The sequence below is a fragment of the Cnephaeus nilssonii genome (genome assembly GCF_951640355.1).
Source record: "Cnephaeus nilssonii genome assembly, chromosome: 15".
In the NCBI taxonomy this organism is placed as follows: domain Eukaryota; kingdom Metazoa; phylum Chordata; class Mammalia; order Chiroptera; family Vespertilionidae; genus Cnephaeus; species Cnephaeus nilssonii.
Genome location: NC_137086.1, coordinates 25,093,947 through 25,114,186, shown reverse-complemented (window position 1 = coordinate 25,114,186; position 20,240 = coordinate 25,093,947). Strand labels below are relative to the sequence as shown.

Sequence of the window (20,240 nt, the reverse complement as noted above, 5' to 3'; positions counted from 1 at the left end):
GCCCAGCCTCCAGGGCGGGGCCTCTGACCTGCGGACAGGCTCACAGGTCTGGGGGCTGCAGTGTACCCCTTCGTCCTACACTGTCCCTGGGCAGTTTCACCAAATAGGCAGTCACATGGCACTGTGCCCACCCTTGCCCTGATCCTCTACCACCAGGCCCTGGCTGCCAGGGCCCCAAGGTGCCCACAGGCACCCCAGCCTCCCCTGGCCAGCGCCAGATGAGCACTTACTGGTACTGAATTGTCCTTGAATTCTCATAGTTGTGTCATCACCCCAGGAAGCAGGGGCCCTCGGTGTCAGAGGGCCCTCTCCGATCCTCTCAGTTCCTTTTCTCTCTCCTTACTCTGGTTTTCTCACTTCTCCCGCCTCCCTCTCTGCCTGCGTTTGACCTCCTGTCTTGCCCGTCGGCCTCGGCTTTTCTTCCTCTTCCCTCCATCTCTCTCCACCCGCCCCCCTCTGTGCTTTCTCTTGGCAGACTCCAAATGGAAAACATCTGTTCCCTGGAGCTTTGCAACAGTCCCTTTTATTATTTTTTCTAAGGCATCCTGCTAACCCTGCACCCAGAGCTGGCTTCAGGCTTCCTGCCATTCCTGCCAATGCTGAGGCCTCATCCCCCAAGGCTGGGGGATGGACCCGCTCTTCATGGACTATTTGCACATCCTGGTCATGAGCTGAGGAGCTGGGTGAGGGAGGGAGGGCCCAGGACCTCGCCTAGGCCTTTTAGGGGCCTTCCCAGGCGAGATAGAGACCCTCTGAGAGAGCTCAGAAAGGACAGAGGCCCTCCTCCTCCCCCCAAGGCAGGAAAGAAGTAAAGGTTAGGCCCTAAAAAGAACCCACCTTAGCCCCGGGGGAGTCACCAAAACTGCCCCTAAAGGCAATAAGCATCCTCCCCACGGAGCAGCCGCAGGACATATCAACACCCAGAATAAAGGGGGAAGGGTGGGGGAGGATGAGGGAGAAATGGAAGGGAAGACCAGGGGTGCCAGAGGCGAGAAGGCCCTGGAGATAGCAGACAATCCAAAGGTCTAAAGGGATTTTGGGTTGGTCTGAGACCCGCCTCCCCTAGGACCCAGAGACAGGCACAAAGTGCCTCAGCCACAAGGGAATGAAGACTGCGTGGGCCTGGGCTCTCAACTTCCTGTCCCTCGGCCCTGACTCCCGGTTCTGAGAGCACTCTCCTCACTAACCCAGGATCCTGCAAGGAGTGAATGACAGACAGAGAGGGGGGAGAAGAAAAAACCGGAACAAGGGAAGAGAGGACTTGGGAAGAAGGCACAGAAGGCAGGAGGGAGGGGGTGGTGGGAGCTGGGAAAAGAGGAGAGAGTGAAGGAAGATAAGGAAAGGCACGAGGAGAAATGAGGAGGATCGAGGCAATGCGGGATCAAGGGTAAGACAGCTTCTTCCTCGACTATCCTTTTATAACAAATATGACCTTTAGACACAGCCCTGGTTGCCCCACTCCAGTTCCCCAGCTGCCAGCGGGGGCAGCTTCCACACACAGGGCCACCTAAAGAGCGAGGGCACCAGTGCCCAGCAGTGTGAACTGGCCGTTTGGGAGCTGAGATGTGGGCCAACTTCCCCCAACCCAGGCAAAGCCAATGGCCACCTGTGAGCCCCTGGACCTCCAGGCAAGGGAACTCTCCCTCCATCCATCTGCCTCTCTCCAGCACAGCTCGTTCCCGAGACTGAGCAGTAGTGAGAGAGGGAGGTGAGCCATCTTGCCCTCCTGAAAGCACCGCCAGGTACACGCAGGATCCTGGAGCATCTATGGGGCTGGTGCTTCTCCCATTCTCACACAGACCTGCCGCCAGAGGCAACATTCCTGAAATTCACCTCTCAAGTGGAGACCCTTCTCACATCAGACTGGAATGGGAAGGACAGGGGAGGGGAGGACAATCAGAATAGGGAGAGGAAGGACACAACATTCCCCAGCCTAAGAGGGGGCCTAATGATGGAACTTACTGCCAGCACAGACAGGGATGCAGTTTATCTTGAACCAAACCAGGGAGATTAGCTCAGTCCAAAATGATAAAGGGGGATATTTTCCCTTCCTGCAAAATTGCTGCAGCTGGCGGAGTCATTAGGTGGTGGTGCTGATGTCAATACTCTTAGCTCGGGTCAGGTGAGGGGAAGGGCAGTAGTTAGGGAGAAGTTACTGCCGTGGTGATCTGCTCCTGGCAGCCCTTCATCCAATAGGTGCTCAGTACATGCTTGCTGGCAACGATGGGGGCCAGGGGAGGGGAGAGGGCTCATGGGATGCAGATGGCTCCAGAATTCTCCCATGTGCAGAATGGAAGATCTAGGACAAGTTCTCATTTCCCCTCTGGCTGTGGCAGCTGTCCACCAGCCTAGTCCCCCTTTCTTCTGTAGTGACAGATCCCCTGATTTTTAATGGGGCAATATGAATAATGACATTTCCCACAGTGCTTTGCAGCTGGGTGTGATCATGTGACTAAGGTCTGACCAATAGGGTCGTAACGGGAAGTGATGTGTGCAAATTCCAGGATATGTCCTTAAGGAAGGGGGTGTCCCCTTCTCCCACTCTTCCCAGTTATGCCTTGGAATGTGGATGTGGTGGCGAGCCATGTGGGATCACAGGAATAAGAGTGACTCAGGGAGAGCAGAGCCAATGAAATGGAAGAAACCAGGGTCCCTGGACCAGGAGAGCAGAGCTGTCGTCCCAGACAAGGCTGCATCCCTGAGCTGCTGCGTGAGAAAATGAAGCGTCCACCCTGTGGAAGCCACCGCATTGGTCACACACACCCAGACCTGTCTCCTAATGCCACACTGCCCACCCTTCCAGGCACCGCGTTCAGAGTACTCAGATTTTGTTCTCAGAGTTCACTGTGGGCTGAATGTCTAGGATAATGCCCAGAAAAGGAAGGTTAATGTGCCAACTATGGAAGAGCATTGTTTATAGCAATATCCCCACATTAAATTATAGGCTTCAGGAACGCTTTTAACCTTCCTTGGAGTTACCAGAACATTCTGGCACCCCTAGCATAAAGGAGCATATCTGCGACATGCAAGCAGGCTTGTAGGATGCAAAAACATTTTCATTTGCTGATGACTGTAAACAAGACACCTCATTAAAACGAAAGGCCGCGGGAGCCCCTGGAATGGGTCACGGTGTTACTGACGTGGTCCTTTGAGTTGATGAGGCCCCCAGCGTACCCCGCCAGAGCCCCGGTGGCTCCGTCTCTTAGAAGAAAACAGGGCAATATTTGCCTAAAAGGAGGCCTTGTCTATGATTCCCCTTTATCTTTCAGCATTCTTTGTCCTACTTAAAATGCAAGTAGTTGACTGTGGAGCACAGCCCCTACACATCCCTAGCATCCTGGCGGACCCTGATATAGTAACTGGGGCAATATTTGCATTATTAAAATGCTTCCCGGTCTAGCCTTTCTGTGAATCCTGGTCCAACTTTTCCCCCCAGATTCAGAACCTGCGGTGGGGAGAGTGGGGGCGTCCTGCATACTAATGTGTCCATATGTGAACTCCATGCAGCAGGAAACCTTAGATTCCCAGTTAAGCACAGTCTAACTGTAACTTGCAAAACCCACACGTCCCAGGACTGATTATCTACTTTGGGTCTCTTTCATCCTCCCTTGGGGGCTACTGGCACCACCTCCCGGGTAGAGAGGGGTCAGGTAGGAGGGTAATGGGGAAAAAGGTAAGGAGCTTCACTTGGGCAGATCTCAAACAAGGAGGCATGTGGGCCTGGCTCATTTTTAGGATTCCACTGACTCTATCCCCTTCTTCTCTATTCTGTGGCTGCTGCCATTTTATCTCAGGCACATCTCCGGCCGTGGCCCTCTCTTTTTCCTCTAATCCACCTTTCACACCACCGTCTGATTACATTTTCAATCAGTCCCGTGAGTCACTCCTTGGCACCAAGGACAGTCACTGTTGGTGGCGCCATGCTGTCTAGGTGCACAACTACCGCGGGTGAGACAGAAGTCCAACACCATTTACTGAGCACCTACTATGTGCCCGACACCGCTAACTGCCTTACCCAGGACAGGCAGGACTGAGCTGGCATTAGAACCCAGCTCTTTGCAACTCTTCCTCCCCAACACTGACCTTCAAACTCCATGGTGGCAATAGTGCCGATTAGCTGTCAAGAGGGATTGTCTCCTAAATGGCAACCCTACTGTTAACCAGCTGTTAACCAGCCCTCTGCCTTCAATGAACTTTACACCAGACCTGCCCTTCCTGGGGGCCGCCACACCTCACCCCTTCTCTGGCTAGTCCGTGAGCTCTGGGGGCCTGAGCCTAACTAGTCTGACTCAGGAGAAGCTGGGCAGGAAGAAGGGATGGGGCCTGTTGTTGAGTCTAAAACTATCCTGGGTGGCCTTTCCTCCAACCCTCTCCCAGATAGGCAGGCGCTGCCCCCATTGGCGGAGGAAACTCATGATCAGACAGATTAAGTGGCTTCTCCTGGGCCAGGCAAAGGGAAACAGCTGGAACGAGAGCCCCAGGTTGCCAGGCCCGAGGGAAGCCCTTGTGAGCCTTGTCAGCGGTCCCTGCCACCCGTATTCCCTTCTCCAGGGCAGGATACAGCTGAGGGCCTGGTGGCCTGTCGGGAGGTGGGTGGGTGTTACTGGGGGGTCGGGGGGGGGGCACTCACCAGCCTGGAGCCAGATCTGTTCCAGCGTGGTCCACAGCTGCATGGGGCCCTGTTTCAAAACAGAGCTGGGCATGGTCAGCTCCGACATGGCCTCCTCTAGCCGCGAGGCTGCGATGGACGATGCCCGCCGAGAGCCTGCAGAGCAGGAGGGGGAGAGGTTGAGCAGCAGAGTCAGCGGGCCACACACCCCAGGCCCCCAGAGAGAGACGGGGCCACCGAATCAGGGCAAATAGCTCACAGAGCCACCAGTTAGGGCCCACCCACCTCATCCCTGACCCAGAGCTGGGGAGAGGAGCTTCAGAGGGCAATCAGGCGGCGAGCCCACTTCGAGGAGTCTATCCCCAAGCAACACAGTCATAAACGTTGGCAACCAAGCTCGTCTACCACTGCCTATTGTCATCATGCTGACCGAAATGACCGAATGTCCAACAACAGGGACTGATCAAAAACAAGTGAGGGTCCTGGCTGGTCTGGCTCGGTGGCTAGAACATTGGCCCACAGGCTGAAGGATCCAAGGTTCTATTCCCGTCAAGGGCATGTACCTTGGTTGCAGGCTCGATCCCCGGCCCTGGTCAGGGCACATGTGGGAGGCAACCAATCGATGTGTTTCTCTCACATCGATGTTTCTCTCTTCCCCTTCCTTCCACTCTCTAAAAATCAATGGGAAAAATATCGTCGGGTGAGGATTAACAAAAACAAAAACAACCCAAAGAAACAAAACAAACAACGAAAACAAGTGAGGGTGTAATCGTACAAGACTATGCAGTCATTCAAATAATAATGCACAGATTTGGACATTGATGTGGAAAGATGTCCAGATTCTACAGTTAGGTGAAGAAAGCAGGCTGAGAGAAAGAATTACCGCATTTTTATAAAAAAAGGAATATGGGCATAGGAAAAGTGAATTAAGAACTTTATTGAGGACTGGGTGGTAAAATTACGGGTGATTTTTCTTCCTTTTGCTATTTTTGCTGTTTTCACAAGAGCATATTATTGCTTCCTACACAAAAATGAGGTTGTGCTGTGAAGGACCTTGGGGTAGCAGCTCAGGTCAGACCCCGTGCCCTCTGGAGAAGCCCTCCTTGTGGCAGCTCTGGGTCCGGGGTGGGGGACGTCCCGGTTGGTCAGGATATATGAGCTGTTGGCATTTACAACTCACATGCAGGTGAAATGCAAGCACTTTCTCTCTCAGAGGCAATAAAGGCTCCAATAAACTCAGAAGACCTCAGGGCAAACCACAGACGATTTCAGTTTGTAAGACCAATGCACAAGGAATCCTAATAATTTGTTTGTGGCTCCTCCCTCTTTCATTGCCCTCCTGCACGGTTCTCTCCGGGGAGCCAGCAGCTCCGCATGCACCGCACTCGTCCGGTGCACCTGTCAAGTCAGGTGCTGGGCTTGGCTCCGGAAACCAGCGCCGTCACTTTACAACGAAGGCGCAACTTGGTTCATGTCCACAGAAGCGGAAAAAATGAGCAAGGCCATTAAATACGACTCCCCCACACTTTCATTCCTGTGACTAATTCTTGTGTCTTTGAGGAATGCATGCTGCTTTATTCAGGTCCTCAGTTAAAAGTCAGCTTTGGGCTTAGAGTTATAAATATAAGCCCAGCTCATTCCTTCCTACTAAGGGACGCTAGGATGGCGAACCTTGACCTCAGGCTGTAGCCTCTATGCTCCACAGCTGTCATTCACCCCAGTCGTCCCTCTCCCTTCGCCTCCAGCCGGGAGGTAGGGGCTCTCCCTTGCCCACTTCAGCTGTCCACTTCCCACCCCGGGCCTAGCAGCCATCCTGCCCCAGAGCCACACTGGGCCCTGAAAGACCCGGATGGCAGCTCCTTAGCACAGGCCCTTGGGCAGCGGCCACAAGGAGCAGGCCGGGAAGGGGCCACGCTCCCGTCGGTGCCCCGGCTGGGAGGGGGAGCTGTGGGCCCATGTGAGCAGCTGCCCACGGGCACCTTCTTACCAGAGTCTGCGTCGTGGGCATCCGGCAGAGTCAGGTGCATGCCACTCTGCTTCTTCAGCATGACGCCCTCGCCGAGGCTGCCATCCTTTTCCAGGCCTCTGGAAGGCAAGAGAGGGCCAGGCCCCAGTGACGTGGGGGGCTGGCAGGGAGGACGAGGGCGCCTCCTGCCAGGCCGGCTTTTGGGCTCAGAGTTCAGGCCCACGAACAGAGCCCAAGCCGGGACCATCAACAATGTTCTCTCTGTACTTCTCCCTCCACCTCAGCCTCCCTCCCGAGTCCCCTCCTCCGTCAAGAAAGCCTCCTGTGGCTCCCCGGCCCCTCACGGCCTTCTGTCCCGGTTCTCCGTCAGCACGGCTCCCCGCACCACAGGTGCTGAGGGTCAGACACTCCCCCTTTCTGGCCAGAAGCCTCCCCCCGCCCCAGGCCACGGGGAGGCCTTTCTACATTTCGTTGCTCTCACAATGTCCAGCTGAGGGCCAGGCCCAGAGCGGGTACTGAGGACTGGCTTCCAAGGAAAGCCTGGTTCTCAAAGGCCACCGGAAGTGTCCCCAGCCCATCTCCCCCCCGGAAGGAAGGCCCGGATGCCACTCTGCCTCGGGCACCCTACCTTGGCTGCCAGGGTGGCCTCAGAAGAGCCAAAGGCGGCCCCTGGCGTGGCAGATAAACAAGCCTGGTGACCCAGTGCCCTCTACCCCGATTCCCCAGGTCCCTGCAGCTCCCACACTGCTAGGGGGTTCCTCTTTTCTCAGAGTGGGAGGCGGGGGAAGCCCCCACTCAGAAAGGCAGCACAGCCTGCTGTGCCCTTCAGCTATCCCTGCCCACTGCCAGGGATGCCCGGGGCCCTTGAACCCCTGACTGGGGAAGCTCAGAGGAGGACCGGGGTGGCAGGGGTGAGAGAGAAGGCAGGCACAGCCTGGATGCTGCTCCCCTTTGGAGGGGGTGCCAAGATGATGGTCCCACAAAGAATGCCAGAGCCTGGGGTATCCTTGCCATCCTAACGCAGACTCACAGTGGCCGAAACGTGGGCCTGTGGATGCACAGCCATCTTTGCGGGCATTGGAAGAAACCACCCACGAAAGCACAGTGTGTCAGGGCTGGCTCCTGTCCTCTCCACCCTCTTCCCTTTCCCAGGAGGCACCGAGTGTGGTGCCAGAGACACTGGGTTAAAACCACAGGCCCACCGCCTCTTGGCCGTGTGACCTCGGCAAAGCCACCTTTCAAGGCGAGTTCTCACGATGAGTGGTCTTGTCTTGAGACGAGCGTGAGAATGTCGATCTCACAAGGCTGCTGTCAGAAGCCTATGAGATAATATGGGCAGGCGCCCAGCACCTGCTGGCGTGGAGCAGATCCACAATACAGCTTCTCGCCCACCTGCCCTCCCAGCCCTGAGGGGGCCTCTCCTAGGGCTCCAGAAACAGCCCATCTCGGGGACCTTTTGCCACTTGGTTCTAGGCCAATACACAGCTTTGCTCCTGCCCTAAAGGATCTGGCAGCTAGATGGGGAGAAGAGAAAGTCGAGGTTGAGCAATCAGCACGACCCAGATGGAGAGGGCTGAGCGGAAGGATGAGGCTCCCTGAGGAGGGGCATCTGAGCGGGGCCTGAGGGGCAGTGTGGACATGCGGGGGCAAAGCAGGAGGTGGGACAGGGTAGGCCAGACCCTCAGGCTGTGGATTCTGGCCTTGATCCCTACTCGCCCCAACTGGATTTCACAAGCCCCAGTTTCTGCGCTGTGGCTCCAGGTTGGGAAAGAATGTTTCCTGTTCTTGGGAAAGCCTGGAGGGTATTGGATCCAGGCCTCTGCTCCCAACCATTTGTCTCCAGGTAGCGCGCTGGCTGAGCCCTGCCCCACCCTGAAGTTCCCCAGAAAGGGGGCCCAGGGGAGGAGCTCTACCAGGCCCTCAGAGAGCAGATGAGTGTCAGTGGTGGCTTGAAAAAACTCCAAGGCAAGCCCCACCGACCCCGCAATCCCATAGTCCTTCAGCCCAGCAGGGAGCACAGGCTGGGCCTTGTACGCCTGGAGACAAGGCTGTGGTGCTGAGAGGCCTGAATGAGCAGACAACCAGCCATCAGCTAAGAGGCCGTCCCTGCCAGCTCCAGGGGCAGTAGGAGTCAGGTTGTGCACCTGCCGAGCGGCCACAGCCAGTAGGCTGCAGAGTGAGGTGCATCTGAACACTAGAGTCTGGCCCTCACCTCACATCATCCAGGTAGCTCCCCATTCCCTTTCTGGAAAGTCCCTCACCCCAGAGCCTTCTTCTGGCAGCTTCCATCCATTGGTCCTGCTCTGCTCTGGAATTTTCCAGGCCCAAAGGCTGCAAGGAGAAGGCTGACCCCACCCTGCCCAAGGGTTTCACTCCATGGGATTACCCTGGGACTCCTCTGTAAATTCCACCGCCAGAGACCTGCCTCTGGGGACTGTGCAAGCCTCTGGGCTCCCAGAGTCCCCGTGAAGATGCAAACACATCCACTAGGGTTGGGTTTCCCTGAGGCCCTGGGAGACGACAGAGCCAGCAGTCCCCGAGAAGGGGAAGGGGTGGGGTCCAGAGGACCAGGAAGAGGCAGTGCACTGCCCCTCATGATGCGCTTTTCCACTGAGGGCCCACAGTTGAACCCCAACATCCCAGTGGGTTTGAACAAAGACTTTCTGCAGGTTCAGCCTGGACAAGAGTACCCTGCTCTGGGCCAGGAAAAACCCAGAGCCCAGGCTGTGCAGACAGGACGTGTAGAGACAGTGGGTAAGTGTGGGGGAGGGGGCTCTTTCAGAATTCTGCTTCCTCTTCTTCTGGCTTTCAAATGGAACCAGGCTCCATTGGCTGTGACTCGGGAGACTGAGGTTCAAGCCAAAGCACTACCATCTACCAGGCAAGTGGCTCAGGTCCCTGAGTCTCAGTTTCCCCTCTGGGATGAGAATAAAATCCAATAATGCCTAAGCTATAAACAGCGGATGTGGAAGATGGAGCAGTAAGCCCAGGACCCAGCCCAGAGGCTCAATAATGATTTCTCTTGCTTCCTACCCCTCTCAACGTCAGTCTCCTAAATAGGTTCTTTATGTACTTCACAGAGGATTGTCACAAGGTTAAAATTAGACCAGGGATGTGAAAGGCCCCAGGAGCAGCAAGTCCCACACTCTCATTCAAACATTCTCATCAGCCCCCATCCACCTGGCATGTGGCCACTCTGCAGTGGGTGGTTGCCCTGGCAACCACTGCCTGTCAACTCTGGCAAACCCGAGGGACAATGACAGCCACTCACCCCAGCTGGGAGAAGTTGTACAGGGCCTGCCACAGTCGCAGCATTTGTCTGCAGGTCACGAGGGCTTCCTCTGGGCCTTTCAGTACCTGCTCCAGCTTCACCTTGGTGAACAGCAGGCTGTGGGGGGGACAGAGAGGGGCAGTCAGCATCCGCCCCAGGGGGCTCCCTTCCCTCCCAGGGTGAGACCCTAAGGAGGCTCAGCTCTACCAGCGCAGCCCCCAGCCCACAGCGGGCAGAATGACCACAAACACGGTGGCCTCGGCTACACCCCTGGATCACTCGCTCTCTCCGTGCCTCAGTTTCTCCATACTCTGTGCCAATGCACAAAGCGCTCTTCGGCATTCGTCAGCATCCACACTGCTCATCCTCTTGTCCCCTGATCATAGCCTATCTTGCCCCACCCTCCGAAGCACTGTCCAGTGTGCTTACTAGTCCCGTTTGCACATCCTCACTGACCACGTGGCTCTCTTTATCTGACATGTGGCACAGGCCCACAATGGGGCCTTGTATGAGAGGCAGACTCAGAAAGCAACTCTGAGTCAAAGAAAGAGGCTCAGCCAGGTAAGAAGGTCACTAAAGGGCAGAGTCCTGCTTTCTACCTTGCCAGCTGCTCAATTAGCATCTCCTCAATTGAATTACAGACTTTGTTTCCTGATCCAGGAATACATGAGGATACCCATGTTTGATTTTATCAGAGAATTCTTCATTGAATTCCCTAAAATAGCCTGGTCCCCTTATATAGCCAATAGGATTAAAGCTCCATGAGGTCCTGTTCAGTCACCATTTAGGAACACAGTTACCGTGCAAAGGGAGAGAGCTAACACAGAATCTCTTTCAACCTGAAAACCGGAAGTCCTCTGATGTAAGAATGGTGTGGGGATGTGACCCTCGGAGGGGCTTGGAAGAGAGGGAAAGGACTGGTTCTACAGGAGTGGCAGAGGGCTACCTCCCTCTGCCCAGGACACAGCAGAGACCTTCAGAAGACTGGCCCACAGGACTGGGTGGCGTCTGGACACCCTGCAGTGCCAGGGGTTAGACTGTGTTGGGAGAGCTGGGGACACTTAGGAGGTTTAAGTGGCTATTTACCAGTGGGTATGGCGATACTGCACTCTTGTCACGGGTACTGCCCGCAACACGGATGCACACCAGCAGACTGGCTGAGCCACGGAGGCCCAAACAAGACCGAGCCTCCTGCTTCCCACCGGGCGGTGAACAATGAGACCCTTTTATTCCCAGCATGGCTGCTGGGCCCTGAACTTGACTGCTGCTGGGTGGTTCTGCCAGTCCATCTGAGGTGGGTACACAGGCCCTCATGGAAGCCCAGTCCTGCATCCAGGGAGGGAGCATCCCTGGGACCTAAGGGTGCAGCAGGGGCTGGCTCCACACAGGGAGGCCAGGTGTGCATCTGGAAACTTTCCCCTCTGACTGCCCTCACTCAGGGCCTCCCCCCTACCCCCCTCCTCCCCGCCCCCATAAGTACTAAGATCTCTGCCTCCAGGCTCACAAAGGACTTGGATGGCCTCACTTTGATCCTCTCTCCTCATACCTTGTTTTAATCAGATTGTGATAAGAGAATGAAGAGGGTGGAATGTGCCCCAGAGGAGGTTTTTAGAGGAGGGGTTTTGGGGTCTGGGCAAGCATATTTTTCCTTCTCACGTTTCCTCAAACATGCCACGTGCCTTTTGTACCCTGCGCATAGGGTGCCACCCCCCACCTCCACATGGCCTCTCCTCTCCATTTCCATCCATTCCCCATGATGGACTTTAAACCTCACCTCCCTCGGGGAGCCTTCCCCGACTCAGGATGCCTGCTGACCTACAAGGTCCCCACGGCATAAACCATGACCCCACAGTGTGGCCTACACAGGCCTGAGCCGAGTGTGGTCTCAGCACCCCAGTGGGCAGCTGCTGGGAGAACTGGCCCTCCCACCCCTGCTCCCCTTTCCCCGGATCTCCAAGGGGCCAACACCCCACAGGTGCTAGGAGCCTGTGCTTTAGGGAACATGACGTGGGAGACAGTGTCTGCCTCAAGGCAACAGTAGTGCTACAAATGCCAACTTGCCCAGAGACTCAGATGCTGGATTTTTGGATCAGACTCAGTGCCGGCAAAACACAGAGAAGGGTTCTTGCCGGTATTTGATAAAAAGGAGGGTGAGATGGGAGACAGTTAGGAGTGGGGGAAAGAGGAGAAGCAAGGCGGGGGGCAGTGGCTGGAGCTGCAGGTGTGGGTGAGGAGTGAAAGCCAGCCCTGGGGGAGGAGGAAACATCCAGGCTCAAGCCCATGCCAAGGCTGCCCCTCCCCTGAGGCAACAGAGTCCCCAGGGCAGGTCTGGGATGGGGTGGTTCACCGACAGCTTCTGGGTAGCCCAGCCCTGCAGCATTCCCCTCACACCCAGTCTCCCCGACATGCCGGCCTCCTCTTCAGCATCTCCTCTCTGCTAGGGTGCCTGCCCCTTCTGCTCCCTGCATCCCTGAGAGCCAGGATGGGGCCGTGGCAGACCTGACCAACCACGTGCTTGCAACAGAAATGAGCTGGCGTGACAGTGACTGATACCAACATAGGCTGCTGACATTCCATCAGCGTGAGTGACCCAGAGCAGAATTTCTCAACCCAAGCACATCCTTTCTGGGCTGCTCGGACCTTTCACTCCGGGATCCTGGGAGGCTCCAGATTAGCTCCTGAGGTTTCCTTGGTGTCGCCGTGCAGCAATGCCAGTGAGACCTTCCTCAGCAGCAAGCCTGTCCCGAGCATCTATGACATCAGTGCAAATGCCTGTGTGTGCCACCTTTCACCCCGTCACCCCTCCGCATGGCCTGGGGGCCCGGGCACTGCTCAGATGCACATTAGCAGCTCCCTGAACTGCAGGACAGGCTGCTGGGACTCACCCTTTCCCCTCCAACATCTGGCCAAGTCCTAGCCAGATGTTACCCTCTGACTATGTCCCCAAGGGGGCTGTACACCCCCCTCTCCAGGACAGACTTCACTACGTCGGGATGTGCTCATCTGCGCACTTGCTGGCGTACCTCTAACCCACCTTCTCACCTTCTTGCAGCAGCGATCAGCAAACAATTTTGCCCCCTCTGAAGGAGCAACAATGCTGCTCTCCTGACTAAGACCATCAGGCCCCCAGGCCTGCCGGAGCTCAGGACTACCCCTCCATCCCATCTGCCAGGGTGGGTGGATCCATTCTTCAAACAGCGGCCTGAGAAGGCTGGCAGAGCCCTGGTGGGCCACCCAGGCTGGTGGGAGACACTCTTGGCCCCACACGATGGGCCACAGCCTCATGAGAACGCCGTGCTTCCTGAGTGGGCCATGGGGAGGCTGCTAGCAGTGGGGGGATACCAGGGGCAAGCCCGGTTGCACCCCCCTTCAACCAGCCCAGCCCCTGGTACACATGGTCTATACACTGAATGAACCTAAACTGTCATTTGAAGAAAGGATTCTGAGGATTTTAGAAAGCCCACTATTTTAATCGAGTGGCTCCAAGTCCTCCTCCTCCGAGAAGTCCCAGTATGACCACCCCTGCCCTTCTTTCAATGTTCTGGATAGTCTGCAGTTAGCACTTAATCACACACACTATATATATATATATATATATATATATATATATATATATATATATATATATATTTATATATATATATATATATATATATATATATATATATATATATATATATCAAACATTTTTAAGTTCAGACAAGTATGTGGCCAACCTTGCCTACAGATGGTAAAACCACCATTTATTTCGTCCCCCACCTGAAGGACAGGGCCCTGCCTCCCTCCACACCAGTGTCCTCCTAGCTCCCCCAGCGCCTGACCCAGCGCTGAGCACATGGTGTCTGCCTGGTTCTGGGAATCGTGTGTTGCTACAACCATCCGGCCATGGTCTAGGCCTCACAATCCTGTCAGATCAGAGTAGATTTCAGATCCCACTTCCCGGTGCTGGGTCCTGGCTGGGAAGGCAGGAGAGTGATCTGATCACGTGCTGCTTCCTAACTGCAGTGAGCTTGGCTCACGCAGCCAGCCAGCAGCGTGCTGGCTGAGCCCATTTTAAGCTGTCCAGAAGCAAAGCTGTCCAGGGCCTGGGGAGGAACAGGGAGTTCTGGACACGCCGTGAAGATGCCTGGCTCCCTGTGACTTGGGGGGGGGTGTCTTCATCCCAGAGGACAGTCCCCCAGGCAGAGCCAACAGAACCACCAGGAAGAATCTGAGACAGGAAGGCCTGGGATACTGGCACCCAGCAGTCTGCTCGCACCCTGACAACAGCCAGTCCAGGGCAGGCATGGCCACGTGGCTGTCCTCGGGCCCTGCACTGTGACTTCGCTCAGAGTGGACAGACACTGGCCCAGGAGTGAGAAACCCGAGCCAAAGTCCCAGCTCCGGGGCTGCACAGCTGGGCAGGTCACAGGTTCCAGACCTGTGAGGTAGGAGCGAGGCCTCCTGCCCCGTCTGCTCAGGGAGCCCACAGCTGAGAACCCGCAGCTGCATTCAGGCTCAGGGAAGGGACTCCGGCTCCAAACCTGCAGACCCGGCAGACTCGGGCAAGCAGCTTTCAGGCCAGGTGCCTCTGAAAGCTCGCAGAGAGCCCCCAAGCTCATGGCCTGTTTGGCAAGGCAGGTGGTCCTCCTCGTGGCTCCTGGGACCCCAGGCCCGTAGGAGAAAGGAAGAGGATGGAGGGTGGACAGACCCACAGTAGCCTCAGCTGTGACCCGCTTGCAAGCAAGTTCCTGATTTGAGCTGTAGAAGTCCATGTGGAATAAACACTGAGGTCTTTTAAGGCCGCACGCCCCCGCCACGCCATTGCATCTGAAGGCAGATGTGAAAGTGTGTGTTCTCTCCGGAGAAGGGCAAAGAGCGAGGGTCAGTGTAAACACGCCAGGCACTGTCCCACCCAGGGTGAGGCTGTGGCTCCGGGGCGGGGGGGGGGGGGTGGGAATCCTAGGTCCCGGCACTCTCCACAGCCCCATCCAATCGACGCAGCTTGTGCGCCCTTGGTCCAGCGGGGAGGTCAAGTGCAGCTACAAGCCCACTTTCTGAGAGCTCACGCCCCCCCTGAGAATGCCACCAAAGCCCCGACAGCCAGCGGGCACCTCGGCCGAGGCTCCCTCAGCCACTTCGTCTACCACTGCGCTCTGGTCAAGGCGGGGACCTGCCACCCCCGGAATCACCTTCCCAGTCCAGCCCTGTAGAGTCTATCTGTGTGTCTGTCTGTGTCTGGGCCAGCCCCGTCCTGTGGGGGAAGACAGACTCCAATGAGGTCAGTGTCTCTGGATGTCACCACAGGTCACCAGCTTTGCCAATCTTCCCCATCGCTCTGGCCAGGGCGGATGATGGAGGTTCCCAGGGGAATGCTCGGTAGGCCTGGCATTCACCTCCTCTTCCTCCCCGCCCTCCCCGGGCCCTGCCTGGCCTCACTCCTGGGGCAGGATCAGGATGGGCCTGCTAATTATGTCCAAAGGATGGAGACTCAGAGCCGTTCCATTCGAGGCAAAGACAAATCCTCTCTTTCCACTGCTGCGAAGAGGAAGTATCTTAGCGGGAGCCTCCTCAGAACTGGGGAGCATATGCCTTTCCAAATTCTTTTTAAAAAGAATTGTTTGTGAAGAGGAGATATTTTTATGACTGGCTCTGGCTAAGCAAGCACTGCTTTGGGGTCAGAGATCATACTGTCCGCTTCCCCCTTTCCAGGAGCCTCCATCATTCTGCCGGGTCCCCTCCCTGGCTGCTCACCCCTGCCCCCGACTCTTGGTGGCAGGAGGGAACTGGCTGCAGGGAAGGGCCTGGGCTGTGTGGGCGGCAGGTACAGTGGGTCCACATTTTTCCTTTCATTTTCCTGAGAGCAGCTCCCTCTGAAACTACTCAGCGTGCAAAATAAACACTTGAACACAGTAACTGCTGGCGCCTGAGGGAGCCACCTGTGGCCCTGGGTCACTCCCTGTCAAACGGAGAGAAACATGGCCTCCGGCATCAGACGCTATCAGGCTCTGCCGCCCCTAGCAAGTGCCTTCACCTCTCTGAGCTCTACCTGCTGTGCACAGCAGGGGCAGTAATGGCCCCACCCAGGAGGGCTGTTGGGGGCCTACGGGCAATAGAACTTATCAAGGCAGTCCCGGTGCACAGTCACCCCTGAGAAAGGTCAGCTGTCAGCCCCCCTGACCCGGGACGGCTCACTCATTACCAGTCTTCCATGCCAGACCTGTGCTCTGGCAGGGACCACGTCTTTCTTATCTTTGTACCCTCAATGCCTGACTTAATGTCACTCAACGGAGACTCACTGGAGAGCCGTGGGCATTCCCAGGGGCAGACCACCCCAGGGAAGTGCAGCTGCGGGCGCCCGGCAGAACTCTCCACTCTCCTTGGCCCCACCGGCACATTCATCCCTTTGCTGGGACGTGAGTGGCTCTGTCCCATCCCTCTGGCTCCTGGCCATCGGGGGAGCCCTCCACACTGGGGGAAGGGGTGGCGGCAGGTGTGGCCAATGCACAAAAGGGGGCATTATCTCTTTAAAGGACAGTAATTAGGAATTCCAGCTGATGGTTGCACTGTGCTGTTTTAATGAAGTGTTCTATTTTTACAGAAAACACATAATTGAGTGAAAAAGCAGGCTATTCTCTGAGTCAGGCAGCCACACCTCTGGAAAGCCTTACTCCCCGGCCGGGAGGCCAAAGCCTGCACACAGCACAGGGTTTACAATGAATGGGCCCCTACCCGGCTGCCCCAGGTCTGGCTCCGTGGTGGTGAAAAGCAGGGTCCACGTTTGATAACCCAAGTTCAAATCCCAGCTTCCCTTCTTCTAGCCACGTGATCCCAGGCAAGTCACGTAACTACTCAGAGCCTCTGTTTTGTATCAATAAAATGGGAATGACAGCATCCATATGCCCCGGGGGTTCTTAGGTGGAAATAATGCAGGGGCTGGCACGGCACAAAGGGTCCAGCCTGCGCTTGCCCTGTCATTACTATTTACCTGGCCCCTGTGACATCCAGTCGCTCACTTACGCCCTCCGTGCCTCCGGGCCCATCTCTGTCAAGTGGGAGCAATGGGAGTTCCTACACCTCCTGGGGTTGCTGAGGGGCTTCAGGGAGTAAATGCAGGTGAAGTGCTTAGAGCAGGCGCTGGGCGCCCTGCGGTTTTATTATTACTGAAGCTTGGGGGTTCCAGCACCCCAGGGTTGTTCAGCTCATCAGCTGCTGTGGGTTCTGGCTCCTGCTCTGCCATCAGTAGTTACCTGACCTCGAGATATCATCCAACTTTCCCATTAGCTTCACCTTTAAAGTAGGTTTATAAAGATTAAACCAAATAAGTCAAAACAACCACCAAACAGGGTAAGGGGTGTGCGCACTCTTGAGGATCGTAGGATGCCAACATCCCCACGTGCTCCCTTCCACCCTCCCCATGGCCTACCCGTGGGAGGGTCTACTTGGGTGCTGGGCCCAGCTGTGGGCTCCCTGCAGGAGGACAGGAGGGGACAGAGGACAGGTCACAGTTTCTGCCCCAGAGGTGCTTCCAAACTCAGGGGAAGCTCAGACAATACACCTGAGGCAACCAGGAAACAAAACAGAAGAAAAGAGCAAGCACTCAGTTGAGTGGGTCAGCTTTGAGGAACATGCAGGGGCTTCAAGGCCCAGTGGAGCGAGGGGAGCCTCTGAGGATGGGCAGGATTCAGAAGCAAAGTGAGGGCACCCTAGAGGGCCGGACTGGCAGGGATGGAGGTCTGGAGGTGGGGTGGGAGGGGCCCGCCCAACCAGGCACAGATCCCCTCCCTCCAGGACAGGATGGGGGCAGGAAGAAGAGGGGAGCAGCCCCTCTGGGTAGGAGCCAATCGCCCCCTTGCCCACTGCCCCATCAGGCTGTAACCACCAGGCAGTCACAGGGCGGCCCAGAAATACCAGGGATCACTGAGGGACACGGGTCTCCCAGGCGCCTCTGTCATGCCTCCAGGACAGACTCCACCAGGGCAATTAACTGATTAAAATCTCACACGGTGCTCTCTGAGGGTATCATTTTAAGCCTCCGACAGGAGAGGGAGAAGGCCATAGCCAGGCCCGGCTTTATTACCGTCCCATGGACTAACCCCAATGTGACCCCGATGGCAGCTGTTCTTAGCCCTAAAAACCAATGGTGACACTCTCCCATGTCCCCTAGTGTTTTAAGGCCCACGCTGATCTCTCACCTAATAAATTCATTCCCTGTGATCTAACTCAGTGGTCGGCAAACCGTGGCTCTTTGGCCCCTTGAGTGTTCTAACGCCACTTCTTCAAAATAGACTCGCCCAGGCCGAAAACCGACTTCTGCGGATGGGCCACGAAGTTTCAATCACACTGTATGTGTGCGCCCGCACGTGGTATTTTGTGGAAGAGCCACACTCAAGGGGCCAAAGAGCCGCATGTGGCTCGCGAGCCGCGTTTGCCGACCACTGGTCTAACTGAAGCGTTAAAAACCAGCAGCCTGTTAGCTCTGCTTCCTGGAGTTAGCCTCCCCTGACTTCCCAGACCTGCTCATCTGGAGGACCCCAGTGCACACCGTGTGGCCGGCTGTACGGCAAGACCGCCTCACCCGCTGACTGATGGCCTCCAGGCCCATGCTCCCAGCTGCAGGCCACCTGCAGTCACCTCCCGATGACTCTCCAAACACGAATTCACGACCGTGAAGGATACGAACACATCACCCAGAGCCATTCCACAACCATTGGGGGGTGGAGGAACTTCCAGAAGGAAGGTCCTCAGGTGGAACGAAGCGAGGCTCCCAGCCAGGTATAAGACACCAAGAAGCAAACACCTTGGTCCTGGTTTATGACCTCTGCACAGCGAGCAGACCCTTGGGACCTGAAGACCACCCCCGGCAAAGCGGAAGGCAGCCCCGCTCTACGGGCATGAATGCCCCTTGCCCTCTCCTCTCGGGGCTGGGCCCCTCCTGCTAGAGAATGGTGTGCCCTGGGCCCCGGTGCCTGCCTCAGCACGGATTTAGATCGAGGAGTCAGGAAGCAAAGGGCTAAAAGCCACTTTAGAACAAAAGAAGAATTCCTTTTGGAAAAATCTGCAAATACCTCTTTCCTTTCCTTCCTCTCCTCCGCAAACAAAAAACAAACTTCACCTGCCCTCCTGGTCTGAGTGTAAGCAGCCCCCTCCGGGGAGAGACTGAGGACTGTGTGACTGCTGGGTCACACAGAGCGAGATCACAGGCGGCTGCAGGGAACAGCCAGGGAACAACAGCGGAGGGAAACGCTGAATGTCAAACCAGCTTAGTGATGAGGAACTGACCTTTGGGGACCAGAGCCCAGTGCCAGTGATTATGCCTGGCTTAACACCCCTCGACCACACGGCCCGCAGGTGTAAGCCATGGCTCTGGTCCTCAGCGGGGCGGCAGCAGCCGAACATGTTTAATGAGTGCAGCAACGTGATAAAGTAGGTTTGTGCTCATACCTCCGATTCCAGCCTTCTCGCGGGAAGGCTGGTATTTCAAGTGTCCCTTTGATCTACTGCAAGTCCCTAATGGATCCATCCAATAAACACACTGGGTTTAAGTCAGAAATGTTAACAGGACCCTGATCTGCTCCGGGAATGCACCACTACAAACATGTCACATGTCACTTGAGAGAAAGGTGAGGCAGGCCAGGTAGATCAGAGAGGTGCCCTTGGGGCCGATGTTCGCCTTCACCGGATAAGGTTGAGGTCTGGCCTCAGCCAACGCCTAGTTATCAGCTCAAACATTTTCCAAAACAGCTTAGGTTTCTCTGGGGAGATGGCTTTGATGGTTCCATTTGTTTACGTGCGAGCCGCAGCTTGTCCAGAGGGCCACATTGTTCCTGTGCTGGGGAGTGCCCCTGGGGCTCTGACACACCTTCCCTCAGGACCTTCCAAGTCCCCCTGAACCTGAGGTGGCTGGGCAGAAACTCCCACGAGGGCCTACCCGGATCCACAGGGGTGGGAGGAGGCAGCCTTGGCATTGAGGAGTTGGGCAGGGCAAGCCAGTTGGCTCCTCAGCGTCCAGCCCTATGGCCTGGGCTTTCAAAACCGGTCTGGCAGGCTGCCAGGCCTGGGGTGGGGGCAGTGACTGACAGGCTGGTTATTGGAAAGCTCCCATCATTAGCCCAGGAATGTTGTTTGGTTACCATGGCGACTTTCACTACAAGCAGCCTGACTAAAGCACAAGGAATCTGTTACCTAAAACCAGAGCCCCAAGGAGCCCTGGGCTTCAGGAGCCACGCTTTATCAGGGCCTGTTCCCTTTGACCCCATAGCCCTGTCCCTCCCCTCAGGGCCTCCCAGCTGCCTCCCACCACCAGGACCAGGAGAAAAGACTAGCAAAGGCATCTCCAAGCTGGCATGGGCCCTGTCACATTCCCCGGCCTGGCCTGGCTTGGAACCGGGTCCAAACAGGGTGGCTGCTGCCCC

At 56.3% G+C, this 20,240-nt stretch overlaps 1 protein-coding gene across 3 annotated transcripts in view; it reads right to left on the bottom strand.

The window, feature by feature from the left end:
• Nucleotides 1–20,240, bottom strand: part of TTC7A (tetratricopeptide repeat domain 7A) — a 106,150-nt gene that overhangs the window by 13,933 nt on the left and 71,977 nt on the right. For 2 of the 3 annotated variants that reach the window (XM_079791691.1, XM_079791693.1), the window contains exons 16-18: nucleotides 9,847–9,963; nucleotides 6,597–6,694; nucleotides 4,631–4,765 (exon numbers count right to left, since the gene is read on the bottom strand). In XM_079791691.1, coding sequence (XP_079647817.1) covers nucleotides 4,631–4,765; nucleotides 6,597–6,694; nucleotides 9,847–9,963 — 350 coding nt within the window. The remainder of the gene's footprint in view (nucleotides 1–4,630; nucleotides 4,766–6,596; nucleotides 6,695–9,846; nucleotides 9,964–20,240) is intronic. The other variant, XM_079791692.1, reaches the window with a different exon arrangement.